The sequence below is a fragment of the Rhamphochromis longiceps genome, linkage group LG8, assembly GCF_057381845.1.
Source record: "Rhamphochromis longiceps isolate RC_006_pf linkage group LG8, R_longiceps_female_GT1.1, whole genome shotgun sequence".
Taxonomy (NCBI): Eukaryota; Metazoa; Chordata; class Actinopteri; order Cichliformes; family Cichlidae; genus Rhamphochromis; species Rhamphochromis longiceps.
Window position 1 is genome coordinate 19,546,830 of NC_140564.1, and position 22,695 is coordinate 19,569,524.

The 22,695-nt window shown below is 39.6% G+C and overlaps 1 protein-coding gene across 9 annotated transcripts; it reads right to left on the reverse strand.

Annotated features, from left to right (window-relative positions):
- Window positions 1-99: 99 nt before the first annotated feature.
- cmn (calymmin) lies at window positions 100-17,179 on the reverse strand. 9 transcript variants are annotated; one of them, XM_085416352.1, is made up of 45 exons: window positions 17,025-17,179; window positions 12,989-13,039; window positions 12,835-12,888; window positions 12,689-12,748; window positions 12,404-12,451; window positions 12,279-12,323; window positions 12,146-12,196; window positions 11,926-11,961; window positions 11,136-11,177; window positions 10,992-11,042; window positions 10,838-10,897; window positions 10,676-10,759; window positions 10,521-10,601; window positions 10,373-10,423; window positions 10,219-10,266; window positions 10,097-10,141; window positions 9,566-9,607; window positions 9,414-9,455; window positions 9,028-9,075; window positions 8,871-8,933; window positions 8,708-8,758; window positions 8,536-8,613; window positions 8,348-8,404; window positions 7,666-7,764; window positions 7,006-7,290; window positions 6,037-6,090; window positions 5,639-5,692; window positions 5,349-5,393; window positions 4,868-4,921; window positions 4,656-4,712; window positions 4,404-4,448; window positions 4,276-4,314; window positions 3,515-3,586; window positions 3,374-3,430; window positions 2,914-2,976; window positions 2,727-2,789; window positions 1,926-1,991; window positions 1,766-1,837; window positions 1,620-1,667; window positions 1,470-1,532; window positions 1,300-1,365; window positions 1,181-1,219; window positions 815-1,060; window positions 502-558; window positions 100-413 (listed from the first exon to the last, which is right to left on the reverse strand). In XM_085416352.1, the coding sequence occupies exons 1-45, from the start codon at window positions 17,089-17,091 to the stop codon at window positions 409-411; spliced, it is 2,904 nt and encodes a 967-aa protein (XP_085272478.1). In that variant the 5' UTR covers window positions 17,092-17,179; the 3' UTR covers window positions 100-408. The 9 variants fall into 9 exon arrangements, with proteins under 9 accessions (XP_085272478.1, XP_085272476.1, XP_085272471.1 ...); XM_085416350.1 differs by having other exon boundaries at window positions 7,666-7,857; XM_085416345.1 differs by having other exon boundaries at window positions 4,686-4,712; window positions 7,666-8,094.
- Between the last annotated feature and the right edge of the window lie 5,516 nt (window positions 17,180-22,695).

The window sequence follows — 22,695 nt, forward strand, 5'->3', positions numbered from 1 at the left end:
CCTTATTGTGTCCACTTATTATTTGAAAACAGGTTTGCAAATTACAGAGCCAGCAGTGTGTGTAAAACATGCACAGGTCAGTAAAGAAACAACTTCCACTTTGAGGTTCTTTTGGTAGTTTTAATAACTCAAATACTGTACAATAACAACACATGATTGCCACAAGTAGTAAAAAAGAATTTCTCATGTAAAATAAATTAGATGGAGTTATTGTTTTTAGAAATATTTCAACTAATTTGAGGGGTTATTAAAAATGCTAAACAAAATTACATTTCAGTTGTAAGGATAACAGTAAACATGGGACAAAAATGTGAAGGACAAAACTAAACAAGACACCAAATTATCACTATTATATTATATCACATACAACAACAATTAAGAGAGATTCAATTTGTTGTCTCAGTAGAGCTAACCTGTGGGAGGGGACAAGAATACAGGAGAAAGGTGAGCAGGCTGGTTAAGATAAATACAGCACATAGGAAAAAACAGGTCTGTTCTCACCTTGATGCCCAGTATCCCCAAAGAAGCCATTCAGTTCATATTTGTTGTCCTTTGCTCCTAAACAGACAGAAATATTCAATTTTATTATTTAATATGTAGTAATTCAACAGCCATGCAGCTGGTACACAGACTGAACTAAATCAATCGAATGCAGAAGGACTACAACTATGACGAAATGTACTTTTACAATTAGCTTCCACACTCCCTTTTTTTGATGACATTGTGACAAAATGTCAACACTTGGGAGAAAGACAAGAGCAGAAATATAGACTGGATGGTCTGTGCAGAAGTGTCTAAAGCCTTCAGGCCTTACCTTGTGGCTGAAAATGCAGTTTGAGATGCTGCTGGATGTGTATCTGACGCGGCAGGTCATCGGGTTGCTCGGACACCTGAGTCGTACCCTCTGATTCTGCAGCGGGTGCTGAGTCGAGCGTGAGGCCGGCTGTCCCTTCTAGATCGGGGAAGTGCCGAACATCACCGGGCATCGCGTCAGCTGTGAATGAAGACTCTGCAGGGAGACGCGAGTGGACAGACGAATAGGCCGGGCTTGGGGTGGGGGCTGCAGGAAACTCAGCAATTATGAGACAGTGCCATAAAAGGGGGGGGGGGCAGAAAAGATGCATGAAAACAATATATAAATGTAAACCTAAATATCAGTATTATTATTTATTTTTATTACCTTGTGGTTGCACTCGGCCATTTATGTAGCCCAGGTTTTCTGAAATTGTCAGATGAACAGTGACGTGAGCAGAGTGAAGCCACAGCAGATACCAATGCAGAATAAGCTTTTATGCCCACCGTATCCATCAATGAATCTCCCCACGCCTTCAGCTGCAGGCCCTGGAGTGGGCAGCTCTCCTTTCACTGTGAGTAAAAAAGAAAAGAAAGAGTAGATGAATGAAGCAGGTGATGTTGGGGTCCATATGTTCTGTGAATCTCTCAGAGATCAAATCCTTTTTCTGACGCACCGTAGGATTTTCTAGCTGAATTGGACTCAAGCGGCTGGGGCTCATAAGTTAAACCTGCTGCACCTGTTTAAGCCAAAATGAAGATAAATTATTTGTACACTTCAAGCCTGACTGGTCGGGTAATTAATGACAAGTTATGACCAGTTTTACCTTCAGCTGCAGTTTCAAGAGGCTGTGACTGGTAAGCTCCCTGATTATCTGTTAAGAAATTATCACCAAATCATCAAGTTGATCTTATTTTAAACAGTTAAAACAGAAAGCAAAAGAAAAAAACACATAAAACAGATATTATGTACCATATTTCCCAGAAGATTTAGCTTCACCATCAAAACCAACAGCCTGTGGTAGATAGGGACCCTCAGCGCCACCTTAAACAAAGATGAAAACATGAAGGTGATAATTAAACCAGATAAAAGCTGACAGGTACATGGTGGCACCATGTTTGCTCAGTCTCACCATATTTTCCTTTCACATTATGTCCAAGCCCGAGTGGGTCAGGTTGATATTGTGACACAGCCAGACCTGAAAAGAAAAATCATAAAAAGTGAAATACAATAAAAGAACAAATGCATGGATGCTGTGTACGGTGGTTTCTCTCTGTGCACAGCCTGTCACCCTGTGGTTTTCACAGCTCTGGTTTATTTATTCTTTATTGTAGTCTGCATTTTTGTGGACTCATCATTGAGAGCTACATTTAGAAAACCACTGCTGCTTTCATGTCTAAGCTACAGTCAAACTTCAGCCCAGCTTAGCATAAAGATTTCAAACAGGGGGAACACCTACATTAAAAATACTGTATTATATATTATAATCCTTTTCATTCCTGTATTTTTCCGCTTGTGTTTTACAGGAAGGTTTCATAGGTTTGCACTTGTGTTTGAGAGAAGCCATTTACCTGCTCTCTCTTTAAGACCCCATTCCCTAAAACAACAAAAACTTTCTTCTGATTCGCTGACTTCTGCAAGCTTGCTGAGGGGCACCACCCAGTGTTTGTAAGCTGCACGAGCTCTATGATGTTGGCGTGCCGCGAGTATAGGAGATGACTGCGGTAAGAAAAGCGATGAGGTGATATGAGGTCATTTCAAAAGTAGAGGAAAATGTATCATTAGTATCATATGCAAATGAACACATTATGCCGTTTAGTTAGCTTTTAGTTAGCCATCTGTTTGGCAACTAAATTCACCTTAACGACAATCCAATCAGCATTTTTAAAAGGCTTTTTTTAAAATTAATTTTATTTGTTTTAATCATATTTACCGGTAGATTTTGTTTCCAGGCCCAGTCCAGCTGGTTGAGCTTCATAAGGCAGCCTTCCATAACCTTCAGCGGAACACAAGAAACAGAAAAACAAAAATGGTTAGAGGATCGTGACTGAGGTTTAGATGTTTACCACGTAATTCAAACTGAAGAGAACTTAGTGACTGTCATTACTCTCCATATTTACCAGCTGTATTTCCAGCGTTGCCAAGGCCAAGTAGTTGTCCACCATTGGGGAACCCTCCATATCCTGGCATAGATGGAAAGAAAACTTTTTAAAACGACCACAACCTTTTTACGGGAAGCCTTTTCACAGCTAAGTGTAAGTTTTGAATTTATTTTCCTCTCCCCTTGGGTTCCTGGTTCATTTCTGGATAGACTAGAGAGTGTTTCCTGTTGGATTAGAAGAATGATTAGCCAGTCTCCAGGTATAGGATCCATGTGTAAGTTGGCACTAACAGCACCAGTAAGTGTGTTGAATTTATATAATTCAGAGGATGTTCTGAATCGCAGGAATGATGAAGAGAAACTGGAGCCTGAGCTAAATTTCAAGTGTTTTTGCAGAAGGTCCAAATACTTACGAAATCAAATCCTAAAATCTGGTGAGTGTATGTTTTAAAGACTGCTTAAAAGAAATATGTTCTCACCATATTTTCCAAATGGCTTTCCGTCACCTGCAGCACCATAGGGGCTAAATCCATAACCTGGAAAAAATGGGACAAGTGTGGTTATACTTCCTCTTTGTTGAGCACAATTTCAGCCAAGCCACAGCACGGTGACAGACGTACCATATTTTCCTGCACGATTAATTCCCGTACCAACAGGCTGCCCAGAAAACTGCAGCCCACCGATGCCAATACCTGAATCAGAGCAAGCAGAACACGTGATCAGATGGGACATAAGTAATGAGAGACAAATACTGTTGAAGGTTGAAGGTTGTGCATTGCAGAAAGGCACAATGTTATTAGATGTGTGCTTTCTTTTTTCCCCCTTTCCCAGCACCCAGTTTCTGTCCACCAAGGGCAAATTCACTCATTCCTATAACAACAGGAAAAACTCTGCTGTTTATAGGTCTCTAAAATTTATTTATTTTTGTGGATTTTAAACAAAGATTAGTTGTATTTTGTTAAAATAAAATACATGTGAACATGTTAAGTTTTACTAGGCACCATATGTATTGCCTAATTTTCCATTTGGACCAAGACCTGCCGACTGATGCTCAAACTGACTCATCCCTGCACAAATGTATGAAAAATATTTCAATTTCAACCAAAGTTTTACTCCACGGGAGAAAGGAGACTTCTTCTCTGTCTGATATTCTGCTCACACGTGCTTAGATCAGTTTTTCCCATGGCGACATGGTCTTACCATCTACTCCAGCAGCAACCACTGGAGCTCCATTGTATGGAATCTGTCCTGTCCTACCTGTCCAATCAGCATCACTGGAATATATTTACCTTTTGTGTCATATTTACCTAATATACTTCACGATTATCTTATATTTAGCTATAACTATCTACCCACCCTTATCTATTACTCATTACCATACCTGATTTGCCATCAGGAACAGGCACAACTTGTCCAATGCCTGGAAACACAGGGAAATGTTGCCGTTTACACAAAAATTAACTTCTGCAAAACAACATTTCTCAACTAAATGTCATAAAATGCTCTTACTTGCATAGTCAGGCTGTAAACCTGCACCGTAGCCATTTGCATAACCTGCAGCAAAACATAAACTATGTTAGCTGTTAATATCCAACAATGGCAGTCAAAATATGGCCCAACAGTTCCAGAGAGAAACAGCAATTTCAGTAAAATTACAATGGCAGATTTTTAAAGATGCAAACTTCCTTACGCCTAACTACTCATCATCTTACACACTGATACAATGCACTAAATCTAACGCGTTTCCATTTAAAAGTTCACCTCCAAAAGTATGTCCGTTCCTATATTCACCTCCAAGGTAGCCTCCTCGTCCAAAACCTGAGTGAATACAGGAAAAATATCCTCACTTCAGCTGAGAACAAAACCCCCCCAAAACAAATACTCCAAATCCTACACAAATCAGATTGTACTTTAAAAATTACATCAAAATTTTTCTGTTTGTGATCAAGACATTTACTGCTAGCAAATATTACCTGCTCCGTATCCCTTGCCAAGTCCAGGGAACATTTGGCTTCCTGCAATAAAACCTTTTGGAAAAAGAAAATTCAAATTGTGTGTGTGTGTGTGTGTGTGTGTGTGTGTGTGTGTGTGTGTGTGTGTGTGTGTGTGTGTGTGTGTGTGTGTGTGTGTGTGTGTGTGTGTGTGTACGCCAAGGAAGAAAACACATTCATGTAAATGAGGAATTATAAAATAAACGCCTTGAAAATAAAGCTACGATTCCTGACATTGTTTTGTGAAACTAAAAACTAAGATCACTGTTAACAGATTTAACCTGTTAAAGCCTGACCCATGCAATAATTGTCAAAAAATGTTGACAGTTAAATTTCCTTTTTGAGCATCTGCTCCTGCTTCATAACCTCAAAGCAACTTCAAGAAATCAATATGAACAACAAGCAAAATAATGCTATACCTGTGCAAAATGGTCTTATTATTATTATATATTATTAGACATACCTTTGGTGTTTGTGCCCATAGATGCTCCAGCACCTGTGTTATAATCTGAAATGACATCAGAAACCAAAGTTAAGACTTGTTTTCACTCCCTTTAATATTTTGACTTTTTTATTTATGAGTGAAGAGGTTGCTGTAACTATTTAATTTCCTTTTGCCATACGTTTCACATGGAGAAACAGTGGAAATTTTAGCAAACATTTTAGCAAACAGAGAGCTTTAGAGCTTTAAATATAGTACATGATAATCATATTAAGACACACTGGTACTATAGTAAGAGACTCTCAGTTTACCAGGTCTAGGGATTTTCATCCATTGCCCATTTGGTACTCCTGATGGTCTACAGTCTGTAACAGCATGTAGTATCATAAGCACAACAACCACCACACATATATGAACTTTAGACTTGAGGAATCTACCAAACAGGCAGACTTTGTGTTCGTAAAAGAGGATCAGTAGTAACACCAGCAGCTTAAATGACTGCTAAATGTAATCACGTTGGTGATTATTATTATTATTGATCAGTAACTGATTATATTATTATTATTATTATTATTATTACAGTTTACTGATTATTAAACACTGATGTCTTTCAGTGCCTCATTGAACCTCTAACATGAGGAATTAAGGCAGTTCTGACAGAGCTGGAAGCTTTCTTTTTGTTACTCAAAGAAAAGAGAGAAATGTTTACCATGTTTGGTTGGTTTAGCTCCTTGACCCTTGGAGACTGAAGCTCTTCCACTCTCTGAAAAAAGGAAACCAAAAGGTCAGGGTGTGATTGGCATTGCTCCATCTACAGTCGCTCTTTCAGGTGTTGCGGCATCAACAGTTAGCAGTGGAAAAAAAAATCAGATTAGTGGGTTAAACTTGCAATTCAACTCATGCACTGAATATGCTGTAATTAAATTCGTAACAAAAGTTAAAATGTCACAAAACACCCTTTAATCTAAATGACATATTTTATATTGGTGAACTTTTCAGTCATGTACTTCCAAACAATAAAAGCATATAATTGTATATTTGTATATGTATATTTGTATATGTATATTTGCTCCTGTAGCTGTACAGCTAGTTAAAATTAGCTTAGCATAAAGTCCAGAAATATAGCCTAACAGCTAATCAAAGGAACTAAAACCCACTAATCCTCACCAGCATGTCACACCTCAGCAGAAAGCTTTCAGTTGTAGCAAAACAGGTTTTTATTAAAAGTTGAATTAGGCGCAAATTTCCCAAAACATTACTTTAAAACCATTAGATATCAATTTTTAGGTGAGGGGTTTGGCATTAAAAAGAGAAAAAGTCCAAACAAAAAGGTTGGTAATTTTTTGAAGTCAGCATTGAAGAAAACATGCAACACGACAACAATCATTTTTGAAACAGAACCAGGTCCAGCAGCAACGATTCACTCTCAAACAAACGACTGGCATTTGTGTGTTTGTCACCTTGAGGGGTCTGGATGGTCTGTAAATGTTCATTGAGCCTAGTTTGAATTCAACTACTAACATGGTACAGAGTGAACAGTGCGGTCAACCCTGTGAGATCATAACAGCTAGAACTCTCAGAATACTGAGAGTTAGGAAAAAACACAGCATTCATTAAACATCTACGCATGCATTCCACGTCTAGTAATCACACCCACTTAGTTTGAGACTTAGTTTACCCGTTGCCCCAGTTTCCCCTGCAGGGTGACCTTTGACCCCGGGGTTATCAATCTCTGCCTCAGCCTCATGTTTGATGTTGGCTTCTTCTGGTGCGACTTCAGGCACAACAACAGTCGCTGTTTCCCGAGCGGCGGCGGTGGTTTCTGTAATTTGAGCTGCCTCTGTTTCAGGAACAGCTTTGGTGCTTTCAGGGGCAGCGTTCCCCTCACCGGTGCTGTCTACCCCCAAAATAACCTCTGCCTCTGCAGCTTTTTGCTCAGGCACAGCACTCCCAGTCATATAACCTAGAGGTCATAAATGTCATCAGCATTTATGCAGATTAATTGACTAAACCTGCGACAATGAGCTTATCGTTTGTAGTGTAGAAAATGTCGAAAATCTATGTTTTTGTGCATCCACAGTGTGTGTAAACTAATGCAAACCAAACTAAATTATAAAAACTTTTTGTTACTCAGTTTTGTTAACCATAATGAAACTTCCAGTTCCATGAAAAAGGTCACTTGCAGTTCCAGTAATAACAGCGATAGCTTTGATAAGATTTCCCCTGAAGTTAAAGTACTACATTTAAACATCTTCTTTTCTCTCTCTCATTAGGGTCACCACAGCGATATGTAATATGACATATTGGTGCTAGCATTAACCCTGGTAATGGTACTTGCCTTCTGGATAGATAGCTGCTGGGCCTGGTGCTGGTTTACTCTGGGAAACCCCCTGTGGAGGTCTGGCTATGGGGACCTTCTCTCCCTTGATCTGTGGACCTGTGGTTGAAGACTTTGAGTGTTTGGCAGGAAGTGCTGGGGCTGGTTCTGGTGGAACCTGAAGGACCAGCGGTGTCTGCTTGTAGTTTTTTTCTTGTGGCAAAGGGGAAACAAGCTTTTGGTATTTCTCTTTTGACACCTCAGCATGGACACCACCTGTCGGGGAAAAAGGCACTGCGCCACGAGTTATTGCTTGTCGGAGGGAAAGGCCCTCCAGCGGTGCTACACTTGGCTGCTCAGGAGAAAGAACTCCACCTTTGAGGCTCTTTCCACTAAATTCACCTGCACCCTTTCCATCTTGGCCTTTTGTATTCGGCAGCATGTTGTAACCTTAAAAAAAACCAAAAAAATTTAAAACCCTAACAGTCAGATGAGCCCCAGTGATCAAACACTTGGCGACAGTGGGAAGGAAAAACTCCCTTTTAACAGGAAGAAACCTCCAAGACCATAAATTAAAATGTACAAATGTTCAAATGTACACACCCAGCATTTGTCTGCTTAAGTTTACAGAAGCATTTTTGTAGTGCTATCTAATGATATGGGATCTCAACCTTGCACCGAACACATGCATAGGAGCATTTACCTGCATTGGCTGCTTTAGGCAACTGCCCTTTAGTTACACCAGCAGGACCACCATATCCTGTTTAAACAGTGCAGACATTAGAAACACATGAGGGGCCATCAACAGATGCAAAAAGAAAAAAACAATTGATTGTCCACAACTCAGTTGTTTGGTTCCCAAATGCTGTATGTGTTCTGCAGAATTCGTACCACTGTCGAGTGTTTTCACGCCTTCACTTGGTGCTCCAAGTCCTTTAGTAGTTTTCTGAGGTTTTGACCCTCCGTACCCTGTAGACGGCATCAGAATCAGAACAGCATTGAAGCTTGGGCCTAGCTGCTGGAGTTTCAAGTATGAATTTGCCATCTCATAACTCAAACTTACCGTACGGGTTTCCTCTGTATCCACCCAATGCACCATTTCTAACTCCGTGACCTAGTGCGGAATTGAATAATAATTTCTCGAGGCGGATTTTTATGTTTAAAAATGACAATTTTGACGTGAATAGAAATTAGCAAATGATAAACAATAAAGAGTAGCTTGTCACCATTGGGTTTGGCTGTGTATCCTTTGAGTGCATTAACTCCAGGCCCTGCCGCAGCTCCATAACCTTAGTCAAACATGAGGTTATATAAATACACCAATGGCATTAAACCAGAAACATTTACTATAGAGCACCAGAACAGAAAATAGTAATTGGTTACCACTGGGTTTGGGTCCATATCCATTGGCAGCAGGTCCTTTCCCATAACCTTGAGATCAAAAAACTCCTTAAAGAAACTTCAAAACTTAATTTAACCTTGTAAAGCCTGAAACAGGAAATGACTGCCAGGCAATTAAACGTTTTTGAAACTGGGATGTTTACTGAACATTCTGACAAGTTGAAAGTAAAGAAAAGAAACTATATGAGTTTTAATCTTTATGATTTTAAGTAAATCTGACATTTTTGTGTAATTTATTCAGGTTTTTCAGGGTAAAATAATCACAGATTTTTCAGAAGCAACAAAAACCCATGTGTAAGGTATGATATACTTATCCTTACAGAGTTAACCACATTTATTTTGTGATGTGCGTACAACACAAGTATTACCTGGTGGTGGTCTTACTGCACCTCCTCTGTAGCCTCCATATCCTGTCAAATGTTCATAAAAGGAATATTAGTAATGTTCAAATCGATATTCAAGATGTGCATCGACGTTTTGAATCGTAAATTGAAATCTGAAAAAGAAGGAATGGTCTCACCGTTGGGTTTGGCACCATACCCGTATGGAACATTTCCGAAGACTAAAGAAATACACAGGAGAAAAATGACAGTTGTTCTGAAACACTATCCATGTTTCACTCATAGATCCTTTCATTCAAGTTAAAGCTAAAGATTTTTTTTTTGCACCTGGATCAAAATAGTCAGAAACCAATCCCCCTCTCAATAAAGTATTTGGGAAATATGGGGTGGGTAATTTCACATTTTTGATTTGGCAGAAAAAGAGATTAGTACTCCCTGCAAACCAGGGGCCTTCTTTTTGTTAGACGAATGTGTAAACCACTACACAATGCCAGCCTATGCACACATGAGTGTAAAAAAACATAATATTTGAGGAAGAATAGCATCGTTGGCAATTGATAGCTTGATGCTAATGGCATGGAAAAGTTTTCTACCCTGTTTGAAAATCCTGTTGTTGTTTAGCATAAGTCACCTTTAAGAATAAAGCTTGATACTTATCTTGACACTGACTTAGGTTGAAATATAACATTTTATTGTGGATGCACAGTTACCTGGCTTTGCAGACTTGGGAGCTCCACCATTCTGGGATCCATAACCTTAATAGTTTCACAAGCAGAAATTCAATATTTAACTTCCATGTGGCAATAATATTTATTTGTCCATGTTAACCTACCATTTGACATGGCTCCATTGCTGAAAGGTGCTCTGGCCCCAGCATAACCTTTACAATGATGAATAACAATGATGAATAATGAATAATGAATTTTATTTTATAGCTTTTGATTTATACACCAATTATACACCAATATTCACTCTGTGATCTTTACCGTTGGGTTTTGCTCCTTGTCCATTGGAAGCACCAGCTGCTGCACCATAGCCTACAGTTTCAACATTGCAACATGAGGTCATTTATGTTGAGTGTATAGATGAAGACATAAAGTTGAAAAGCAGAGAAGCATGTTGTTATTGTCCTACCTGGCTTCGGTCCCTTCATCCACCCATTCCCATACCGATGCCCCAGACCCAAACCAGCACTGCCATAACCAACATTGTAACCTAAAAACACAGATAACCAGTACATTAGCCAAACACACCTGTAGGACTGAGCGTGTGACATCTATATGACTCACCTGCCATGGGCTGAGCTCCATAACCTTTATAACTTCCAGCAAACTGAGGCATTCCCAGACCTTTGAAGGCTCCCTTACCCGGTCCTTTATTCATGTAGATATACCAATGTTACATCACCGTTTTCACCTTTGTGGACAACAAAGCAACTGAAGTTGCATTACCTGCCCCATAAGGTGGTCGGCCATATCCTTTCATAGGTTTACTTCCAGCTCCTCCTTGGCCTGTTAAATATTTTGAGTATTTAACATATATGTGTGCTTTTAAAAGTCAAAGAGTCCAGCTGCCTGCTCCGAAATGACCCATTTACTTTCTTACCATTTGGTCGTGTCCCATAGCCAGTCGATGGACCAGCTACAGCTCCTTGACCTAAAGAGTGATGATAATATACAAAATTGTAAAACTATTTAATTTCCTTTTTTTAATCTTCATGCATTGAACTTCATGTTTTGCAAAGAATACCTTTGGTGTTAGGCACATTTCCAGTAGAACCAGCACCATAACCTGCAACAGATGTGAGGTTCTTAATTTAATTAACACCTTAATCATGACCCCTCCCAGTTTTAAAACATTGTTATGTTTTTATAATTCGCAACCAGGTTCTTCACTAACACCAAATACACACCAAAAACACTAACCACCGATAAAAACATAAAGAAAATATAGTTATGTTAAAAAAGAAAAATTCACATGATTCTGTACAGTCCTGAAAAACTAAAAACACCCTTTCTGCAGGTTCTGCAGCAAATGTGAGCAGCACTCTAAAACATTTTGACAGTTTGTTGCTCTGGAGCATTCATGTGTGTGTAGACACAACTCAACATCTTCCTGTTCCACCAAATTCACCTCAAAATGAGATCATGCGATGCTCAGAGAATCTGCAGAAAACCCAAGAGCTGCTTGTCAGACTCTGCATCTCTCAGTTAGCATGTTCGATTTTGAAGTTCATGACGTGATGATGATTTAGATTTTGATCCCAGGGACACCAACCAATCTGCAACAGCATGGTCCATACCCCAACCCGATTGAAATGCTCTCATAAGATCTTAAGAGAGCTTTGAATAAACACAAATACCCTCAAATCTCAAAGAACAAAAGTGACATAAGGAGGACCAAAATTCCTCCACAAAGATGTGAGAGACTTCATAGAGTTTATAGCTGCTAGAGGCAGTTCTACAAACTACTGAATCATGGGGTGTTCTGAGTTTTGAGGACTGTGAAGTGAGAGTCCTTTTTCATATAACTGTCTTACCATTGCCTTTTGTTCCATGTGCAGCAGCTGCATTACCTACAAATTAGCAACACAACAGATTCAGAAACCTTTTTAGTCCCAGTATCATCATCTTGCTCGTTATTCTGCCACATAGCCACCACAAGAAGGCTTTAATAATCAAGACAATAGCATAAATGGAAACTATGCTAGTTTTATTAAAGTAGAGCAGTGCTGTTGTATTGGTTTACATGTTCGTTACCATTGCCTTTAGGTCCTTGCCATCCATATCTGCCATCCTGAGCGCCATTACCTGCAAAAAGAACAAAGTTAAAATCGAATGTGATTTAGTGTAGATGTGTGAGGCCTTAGTTATAAAACATGTGTTATAGCACCTTTAGTTTGTTGTCTATTGGTGGGACTGGCTTTAACAGGATATCCTGCAACAAAAAAATTCACACAGTGATTTTTATCGTGCCATTGATCATTAAGTGGATTTTAAAAATGGAGAAATGTCTACCATTGGAGTTATCTCCATTTTGGTGGGATAAAACTGCAGGATATCCCCCTGAATTAGAAACACAGTGCCAACAGAGATCCAATGTTAGAACAAATGACTGATTCTGAGATGTAACATAACCACTGAATGTGCTTCAGTACCGGCATCAGAGAAAAATCTGTTGTAGGAATATGAGTAACCATCAGCAGAAAGATTTGGTAAATGTACACAGTAGGTGTATGGACACAGATTTACTGTTTGTATCTGTAACCTCAGTAACAGCAATGAAACTGTGTTATCACTGACCGACTCCTTTTGTAGGATAGCCAGCATATCCAGTTCTTGGCCCCATTGCCCGGCCCACACCTTACAAAAAGAGTAAAGAGGACATAAATCTCAAAATCAGGCAAACAGTTCACTTCATGGTTTTTGAATCTGTGAAGATAATTTACGTTTTGATGGCATCAGCACTGCTCCTACACCTCCACCATTCTGCGGTGTCCTTCCTAGAAATAAAAAGTGTGAGCCGGTGAACAAAAGCTTGTGACTTACATGGACATAATGCAACAAAGGTGACACAAAATGGACAGGATGTGATGGACTCACCGTTAGGCTGTGGAAGTTGTCCATTATGTACTCCAGCCACAGCACCGTAACCTTAAACACAAGACGCTGAGTGTAAGACTACCAGTTTAATAATAGTAAGAAAAACATTTGGATTAGCAAAAATATCCTCTGAACACACCAAATTTTAACCCACTAATACAAAGCATTGGTCTCAGCCATTTATTTTGCAATGTCGGACTCTGTAGTTTTCTCTGGTCCCCTCCCCAATCAGACCAGGAGTGACATGTTTAGTTGCATGTTCTCCTTAAATTGCTGGCTGTCTGAGTGGTGTCCCAGAAACGATGTGGGCTTCATAGATAATTGGCAAACCTTCTGGAGGAAACCTGGTCTTGGATGGAGCAGCTCTCATTTCTAGAAATATGGACAAATTTATTAAACCCCCCAAAATATGACTACCCAGAGTTGGGACCAGGAAGCAGAGTTGCAGTCTTACACGCCGCTCTGCAGCTTCTCTCCTCCTGCTACCCCCCCAAAAACCCATCTCCATAGAGACTGTGTCAGCTCCCAAACAGACAAAAAACAAACTAAAAACCAGCAACAAACAACTTAAACATAAACAATTACAAAGAAAGAACAATACAGTATCCACATCTGAACCAAAGAGTAAAACAGTGAAATGTGGATTATTAAATATTAGCTCTCTCTCCTCCAAGTCTCTGTTAGTACATGACTTAATAATTGATCAACAAATCGATTTACTCTGCCTTACAGAAACCTGGTTGCAGCAGGATGATTATGTTAGTTTAAATGAATCAACACCCCCGAGTCATTCTAACTACCAGAAACCTCGAAGCCCAGGCCGAGGGGGTGGTGTGGCAGCAATTTTTCACACCAGCCTATTAATTAACGAAAAACCAAGACAGACTTTTAATTCATTTGAAAGCCTGATGCTTAACCTCGTCTCCACCCCAGCTGTAAAACTCAGAAATCAGTCTTACTTGTTATTATATATCGTCCACCTGGGCCTTACACAGAGTTTCTGTCTGATTTCTCAGACTTTATATCTGATTTAGTGCTCAGCTCAGATAAAATAATTATTGTGGGTGATTTTAACATCCATGTAGATGCTAAAATTGACAGCCTCAACATGGCATTTAATCTGTTATTAGACTCAATTGGCTTCTCTCAAAATGTAAAAGAACCCACCCACCACTTTAATCACACTCTAGATCTTGTTTTAACATACGGCATAGAAACTGAACATTTAACAGTGTTTCCTGAAAACCCTCTCCTGTCTGATCATTTCCTGATAACATTTACATTTACAATAATTGATTACTATTTGTCATCCTACAGCTCTTACCCACTATATTTTCTGCCAACATTTGAAGCTGAGTGTTTCTTCTTCACTCACTATGTGTTGATAGACCTCTCTCCGTTTAATCATTAGTTATTATTCATCTCTGGCTCCCAAACCAATCACAGCAGATGGCCCCGCCCCTCCCTGAGCCTGGTTCTGCTGGAGGTTTCTTCCTGTTAAAAGGGAGTTTTTCCTTCCCACTGTCGCCAGAGTGCTTGCTCATAGGGGGTCATATGATTGTTGGACTTTTCTCTGTATCTACTGTACAATATAAAGCGCCTTGAGGCGACTTTTGTTGTGATTTGGCGCTATATAAATAAAATTGAATTGAATTGAATATTTTGCATCCTTAAAGTGTTTCAGATAAAGTTAAGACTACAAATTCAGATGAAGGACACTCCAATTAAAACAAAATGAAACCAGTTTCCATCTTTCATCACTATCATGGTCACCGCATTGATGATAACTTAAAGAAAGGAATCGAAAACATCACAGAAGATATCTGGCAATGGTGTTATATAAAACAAACATAACTCTGACAAGTGAAGCGGTTAGACAATACATTTTTACCCTGTTATATAATCGGTAAAATCATCTTGGAGTCTATGTAATGTAAGCAACATTAAGAAATTAGTATTTTCCATGTTTTTAAAGAGCGGGTTGTTTTTCCACGCATGACAGATTTTAATTTTTATGACCCTGATGAAGGCCACAAGCCCAAACGCATTGGTCAGTTAATAAAGTTGTTCCTCTTTATTAACTTGCCAGCGCATTTTCGGCTAAGTGTTGCTGGAGTTCCTGCGTTGTAAGTGCCAGAAATCTTTGCTGCAGATTTTAATTTTTAATCAGATCATTTTTCATTTGCTTCAGAAAAGTTCACATTATTCAGTTACATTAGATGTTTTAGTGTTTATAGTAAAAATGTGTAATTCCACTTAGATGCTGTTAGTTAAAAGTATTTTTATGCTTTTAGTTGCTTTTGTTCACATATTAAATTAGCGTCCTCCTTTAATTTGCGTATAAGGATCCAAAATAACAACAAAAATGTTTAGATGTCTTTCCTTGTTCACTTTTATTTGATTTGCAGTTTAGCCCCTCTACAAAAGAACGGAGAACCGACTGTGTCAGAGGTAAAACTATTCTCGTACTTTCTCACAGAGGGATGTTAAATTTAGACCGCTGCTGCCACAGCAGCTTTGATTTCACAAACCGAGTCTGCGAGTAAAGACAAAACTAAATACAGAGCTCCCTCACATCATCACAAGGATACTTGGTAGAGGGTCGACCAGACGAAAGAGATTTACGGCTCATCTTGCTCAGATTTTGGTTTAACACGATTGTTAGAAATTTGGCAGGCAAGCCCGACTAACATAACCGACTTTATGTTATTTCAGGACTCCTCGGAGTCCGGATAACTTGATTCCTGAGGTTTTTGGGAGTATAGCCAGGATATTTTGAGAGTCTTGCAGAAAACATAACCACATGTACACTTTTATTTATTCTAAAAGAATTGAAAAAATGTCTTTCCTGCATTTCCTTCTCACATCGTTAAAGGAAATCTTAAATTCTCTAACTGATTTTGCATTAAATTGAAGCACATGGCATGGTTTCACTGTCATTTTGAATCCAGCCCTCAAAGGGTTGATGTTTATACAATACAATACAACTTTATTTATATAGCACATTTAAAGACCACAGGTACACCAAAGTGCTTCTCAATAATACAATAATATGAAATAAAATTAAAATGACATAAGGACGTGATAACAAAGTGCAAAATACATTACCAGATAACACAGAGCACTTTAATCTGCAACGCTAAGTTAAATAAATAAGTTAACAAACGTAATTTAAAGGATTGAATAAATTCAGACATGCGAATATCAACTGGAAGCTTATTCCGGTAATACAATAATATAGGTTAAAATTACATATAGGTTCAATTGCAAAGTACAAAGAATATGGTTTCCACTGACCATGGAAACAAACTACACAGTGTATGTAAATAAAGACTTTTAACATGGATGTTTCATTCATTAAGGTGTTCAGTCTATGTTTTACTCATGCAGAGACACGGCAGTTAAGGAACAGATACAGTTACAGGTACGGTTCATCTATAGCAACAGAGCGAGTGCATTTTCCAGTATTGTTTTAAGAGCTGCAGTTTCCTGTTGGTGAAAGGAGACTTGTCTTAAAGCTTTACTGCCATGTCATTGACTGCAATGCCAAATTCTAGATTTAGGAAGAAGTAATTTAATTAAACCAAAATTAGGAATAAATATTCTGATTGTCAGGTTTTTACTTTCAAACTAAATTTCCTTCTTTGATATCAGGAAATATGGACGTCAGGTGCAGGAAAGGAAATGATGGAATACAAACTGAGACATGTCGGATGTACAGACACAGAGCGGCTCCTCTGTGCCAGTTACATCATCCTTGGCCATATACCAGCTCATAACTCAATCCCAGTTTTCCTCACACTAAACTACACCCCTGGAAATTTTCCAGCGACTACACTTACTCTGGCTATTTCCTGCAGCCTATATTCATTTACATTTATCCTAACATGGTTTACCTGTAAAACAATTTGGTGACTGTATTTTGAATTGTTACAACTAACACATGGCAAAAACAGACACACACAAATAAATGTAAATCAAGCGTTAAACATCCAAACGAGATGTTATCAGATAATCTGCGCTTCAGCACACTCACCCCCTGTGTGTGCTGCCTGCACCAGCCAAAGGATCACTGCACTGTGAAGAAGAAGTTGTCCCATCATGCTGGACCTAAAAGACAATGTTTTTGAGACCCAGCGGGAGGATGAAGATGTTCCGAAGTGGGGAACCTAACCTGATTACGAGGGCCTAATATACACTCAGCTCTGAGGCGTCCCTCCTCTCACCAGCTCTGTTTGTGGTGGACCCTCCCCCACTTACTGGCAGATGCACCAGAGGTGTGCACACACTAACTGAATAATTGGCCTCTTAAAGTACATTAACACTTAACAGAGAGAAACAAAGAGAGGGAGATTACCAGATTGGACATTGACTGATGACCTGTGGAGGGTGCATTACACATACAGGCTGGGCCAGCTGATAGTTTGAAAACTATACGTATACACCATTTTTAAAAGTATAAAGTGAAAGAAAAGAATCAGAAATGATGTATGCAGGAAATTTGAGTAAAGAAACCCTCAGTTTCAGGACAGTGTCGTTTATTTAATACAAACTACACCAAAATGGAGAAGCAGTGTGTGAAAAACACTGAAAAAAGTACACTGGGAAACGTTTTTGCCTTCATTTGGTTCTTTTTCAGTTATTCTGATGTAGATTTGCTGCTGTAGTTTGGATTATTGTCCTGTTGCTGATCCAATATGAGCCAAGCTTTCAGGCTAATGGACACATTAAACTCTAGAGTACTTTGGTATAAAGAGGAGTTCATGGTTGACTCAGTGACGACAAGGTGCCCAAATCCTGTGGCTGCAAAACAAGCCCAAACCATCACCCCTCCATCACCGTGTCTGACAGTTAATATGTGCTGTTTGTGTTTTTTTCTTTGCCAAACATGTGCATTATGGCCTCCACTTTCCAAACAAGCCATACTTAATTATTATAATTGTACTGTCAGGAACTTTAACATTTAACATGCTTCCTGAGACATGTGAGCTGTAGCTTGAAGTTTTTTTTTTTTTTTGGGGGGGGGGGTCCACTCCTGTAAAGATTGGCAGCTGTCTTGAAACTACTTGTTCTAACTATAAAATGATGGACTTCACCAACAATCGCTGCTAATGTCTTTTCACCTTTCCACTGTGTTAACACGCACCTGAATGCTCCAGACGAGCAAAATGTCAAAACCTCTGCTTTCACAGAGGTGCCCACACAAACTGATGATCAGTTAATCAAATGCATTTGATTATCAGCACCTGCCTGCAACATGAATTTCTTTAGAAGCAGAGAGGATGTATTTAAATAATAACACAATGTTCATCTGGAGAGTTAAGACCTGCTTAGGACAACATGATATTTAATGTCCTAATATGTGAAATATTAGAACTTACAGAGGTGCACTTTCTTTTTTCCATAATTATATGGATGGATGTTTTTATGAATTATAAATGTATTAGGATTAGAAACTTTTTTCCTACTAACATCAGTGACATTTCCAAAACTACTCTCAACCACATCTAATCCTTTAATAGTGACAAACATTCAGCTGTAGGCTTTAAGTCGCTCTGTTTCCACAGTGCCTGCAGTTTTGCGATGTAAACGGGTGAACAGTCGTCAGTGCAGTTACTTATGTGTCTATAGCATGAATGATGTTTCCCTGAAGGTTTGTCAAAATAGCAGGTAGACGACGACACCGGTCACTCTTGGATTACAAAAGCACCGTCGTACAGCATAAAAACAACCATGGACAGGAACTGAGCCTCATCCGTGCAGCCAACTATGAAAGGATTGATTAATGTAAATATAATCCATCATTCAAATTGCTGCACCACAGTGACAGAACACAGCCAAACTAAAGCTATGCATGCAGTGACATGAATAGGCAGCATTATAGCTCTGTATTTAGATTAAAGAAAGAAAATACGGTTACTTCGGTAAATATTTCCACAGACCAAAACTTCTATAAGTCACAAACAGAAAGCTCAACATGCAGCCCCTCTGAATGAAGCCTTATTTTTGAATGGACAATAATGACATCACTTCCATATGCAGAGTAGGCAGCTGGCAGAGATAATGATGATGGAAACTTGAGTGAAGTGAGCTTGGTGCTTTTTTCCACATCTCTTTCAGCCTAGAACGTCTTCACAGTCCTGGCCTCCACACAGAGCGGCTTCATGTGTGTTTAAAGTGACTAAAAAGAGAAAGATCTCTCACCTTTCGCACAGATTCCTCACCTAAAGTCCAAATCCTCTTCCTGTGGGGTCAAGAAGAGGTTAATGTCTCACTTCCCAGCCCACCCAGACCTCTCACATACTTGGCTTCTGGACAAACTGAGCCAGCTTTTCACCACCTGGTAATGAATGTGTCTTTCAGTTCATCACTGATCACTCAGCTACCAAAGCTTCACCTGTAGGTTCTTGTGATAAGTATTAGTAATAACAAGGCCCTTATATGTTCTTATATGATACCTATTTACATATTGTGTATTAAGACAATTTATAACTGTTATAGTTATCAGCTAATCCACAAGTTTATTTATTTTTTTACATTTATTTACTTTATCCACCATAAGATGTTAATAATTAATTCAATTTCATTCATATAGTGCTGATTCACAAAAAAAAAAAAAAGTCACTTCAGGTTAAGTGATTCTGTATGATAAAGCCCTGGGGGACAGTGGGGAGGAAGAACTCCCTTTTAACAGGAAGAAGCATCCACTGGAATCAGGGTCAGGGACCGGCAGCCATCTGGAGTTGTCTCATTAATTATCGGTTTCCCTGATGACTCCTTGTATTCTGATTCCTGGCTCCAGTTTTTGTACTCCTTTTTTGAGTTCAGCAGTAAATCGGGTCTTCTGAATCAATCCCTGTTTCCCCAGTATTGTTGGGGAAACAGGGATTACCAGAGATCATGTTAGAGATTATGGAGACACACCATGTGAGAGTGAAGAGAAACATTAATGATATGCTGAAGAGCTAAATGAACAGCTGAGGAGTGACTAATGATGCAGAAGAAATGCTCAGTGGATGATGGGATGTCCTGCAGCAGTCTGAGCCTGTAGTGGTATAACTACGGGATAGTTCAGGGCCACCGAGCCAGCCAGAATGTTTTTAGCTGCCCGTTTCCTGAATCCCAAACTGGGAGCTGGTTCGACAGGAGACCTGAAAGCTGAAGGACCTGCCTCACATTTTACTTTTACAAACTAACATTTAAGACATTATTTTCACTGATTATTCAAGACTTTAGTTGTAATTTCGCTGTTCTCATGACAATGACAATAAAGTTTCTGATTCTGATTCTGAAAGGTTTTTAAATCAGTTCTAGATTTAACTGGGACCCAGTGAAGAGAAGCCAGTATAGGGGAAATACGATCTCTCTCTCTCTCTTCTCTGGCAGTACCAACGCTGCATCATTTTGGATCAACTGAAGGCTTTTTAGATTATTAGACCCAACGTTTTCTAAAGCTTATTCACAGCTCAGAATCACCCTTATTTACCTTATACAGAGCCACAGTTCATCCACTGTTGGAAACTGTTTCCGCTCCTCTCCATATTAACGCCAGCTTTCTTCTCATAGGCTGCCCCTCATAAAGAGAAGGTTTAAACAGAAGATGGCAAAAGCCCTTCTCTGCTCACAACCAGATCTGTGTGCTCAAAATGACCAAATTAAGGAGATCCCTGCACACTGATAACGTACAGAGCAACAAACTTGGGGGAAAAAAAACTGTCAGAGACTCTTTTAGTAGTTTCTTCAGTCTCCTGATTGATTGCAGTTTCAGCACTTGTACCATCACAGCAAACAAATCCCTCTAAACACAGATGCTGACCCCTAGTTCATTCCTAAACTGCCTTTACTGCACTTCCTGCGGTGGACTTTGGTTTGACACGGCGGTCAGGATGTTGGCGTCTTGCTCTGTGTGCCATTAAAAAAAAATAACTGTGATCGGGACCACAGAGCAGCTTTTGTTCAGCAGGGATTCTCTGACTGCACACACCCATGTCTGCCACATGCATTCCTGTCCAGATGTTGATCCTGCAGCTGGTAGAGGCAGCCTGGCCAGCGAGGATCAACGTCAGCGTTTGGTTAACAGCCAGGGAGGAGGAATCTTTGAACACGAGCATCTGACAGGAGTTGGTGCTGGTAATCCAGCCTCACCCTACATCACTGGCAACAGCTGTGAGAGGTCTGAGCAGGAGTTTAAGGGAAAGATCAAATGTGAAATACTTGAAATACACTCAAGCACTTAAAAAAAAGAAAACAACCAGTTTTTAAAAAGTTTTAGAAGGCTTCTTCAATTAGATCGATGGATATCAAATAAAATAAAATGCGCTCTTAAAAACAAAAATATATGCAACAGTCCACTTCAGGTGTAATTTTAGGGCCAGTCTTAATAGTTTAGCTTTCTCTGTGATCTGCATACTCAAGACTGTAGAGATGGACGGGGCAGTGAGATCCCCAACGATATGCAGAGCCAGCAGAAATGTCTAAAGGCAAGATAAATTAGCTTAGCCTATAAATGCTGTAGTGTGAGTCATCGTTCATGTTTCCTGCCCCCATCCATCCTAGTTAAATTAGAGAAAACCTGTGCTCAGTCAACAGGCCTCCACCTCCAGGAAACTGTGTCTAGCACTTAGCTAGTGCAACCACTTGCAAACAGTATTACCAGGAATAACAGCAAAACGTGTAATGCACATTATAATCACTTAGTTTGCCTGATTGATGCTGACACCACATCTCAATCACTGTGCCTGGGAATCTCCTCCCACTGCTGTTAAATAATTTTTTATTAAAACTTCTTTAGGTGATATATTTGAATTCACTCCATAAATCCGCCGTTTTGCCATATCAGGCTGCTACAAAACAGATTCTTTAAAAGTGTCTTTGATAAAACATGCAGATGTTACAATTACTTTGAATGTGTTAATGTAAAAGTACAGAGGCTATCCAGAAGACATGACAGGCTGTTAAGCGAGGAACTGTGTGGTATGAGGAAGTCAGGAGTGACAGATGAGGCTGGATTACATCAGGAATCGGCTCCGAGCCCCTTCGTGTATGCATGGTGATGGACAGGCTGACACAGGTCAGGTGGGAATGGCCCTGGGCTGATATTTGCAAACACTGATCTCCAGTGTGAGTATGTAACAGTAAAGCTGCAGGAAGCAGAAGTAGCAAATGTGGGTGACATTCAATACCTGGAACAAACCATCCAAAGCAACAGGCAGTGCACAAGAAAGGTGAAAAGGAGTACAGGCAGGGTGGAGTGAGTGAAGAGGTGTGCCAGGGGCGATTTCTGACAATGATCGCAGCAAGAGCGAAAGAAGCTTTACAAGAGTGTAACGAAACATGCCGCAATGTATGGTTTGAATACTGTGCCACTGGGAAGAAAAGAAACAAAAAAAGTAAGGCTGAGGTGGTTTGGACATGTCCACAGGAGGGAAAGTGGACATACTGACCCACAGAGATGCCAGGCAGGAGGAAAAGAGGAAGACAGACTCATGGGTGTAGTTAAGTGACATGCAGAGAGTTTGTGTGACAGGAGGATGCTGAGGGTAGGGTGAGAGAAGCAGACAGTCCACTGTGATGAGTGGACCATAGCCAAAGAGCATTTAAGAAGTCCAAGATAACACAAAGATGAGGTCTGATGAGAGCAGCAGGAACCTTTAAGACTGCAAGGAGCACAAAAATAAATAAATAATTTCACTTCATTTCTACAGACT

Excerpts from the sequence above, each read along its gene's own strand:
- cmn (XM_085416344.1), bottom strand. The coding sequence starts at position 17,091 with ATGATGGGACAACTTCTTCTTCACAGTGCAGTGATCCTTTGGCTGGTG. Across the intron at positions 8,934-9,027 it reads ATATGGACCCAAACCCAGTG|GTTATGGAGCTGCGGCAGGG; the intron begins GTAACCAATTAC and ends TGTTTGACTAAG. Across the intron at positions 1,061-1,180 it reads TGGCCGAGTGCAACCACAAG|CCCCCACCCCAAGCCCGGCC; the intron begins GTAATAAAAATA and ends AGTTTCCTGCAG.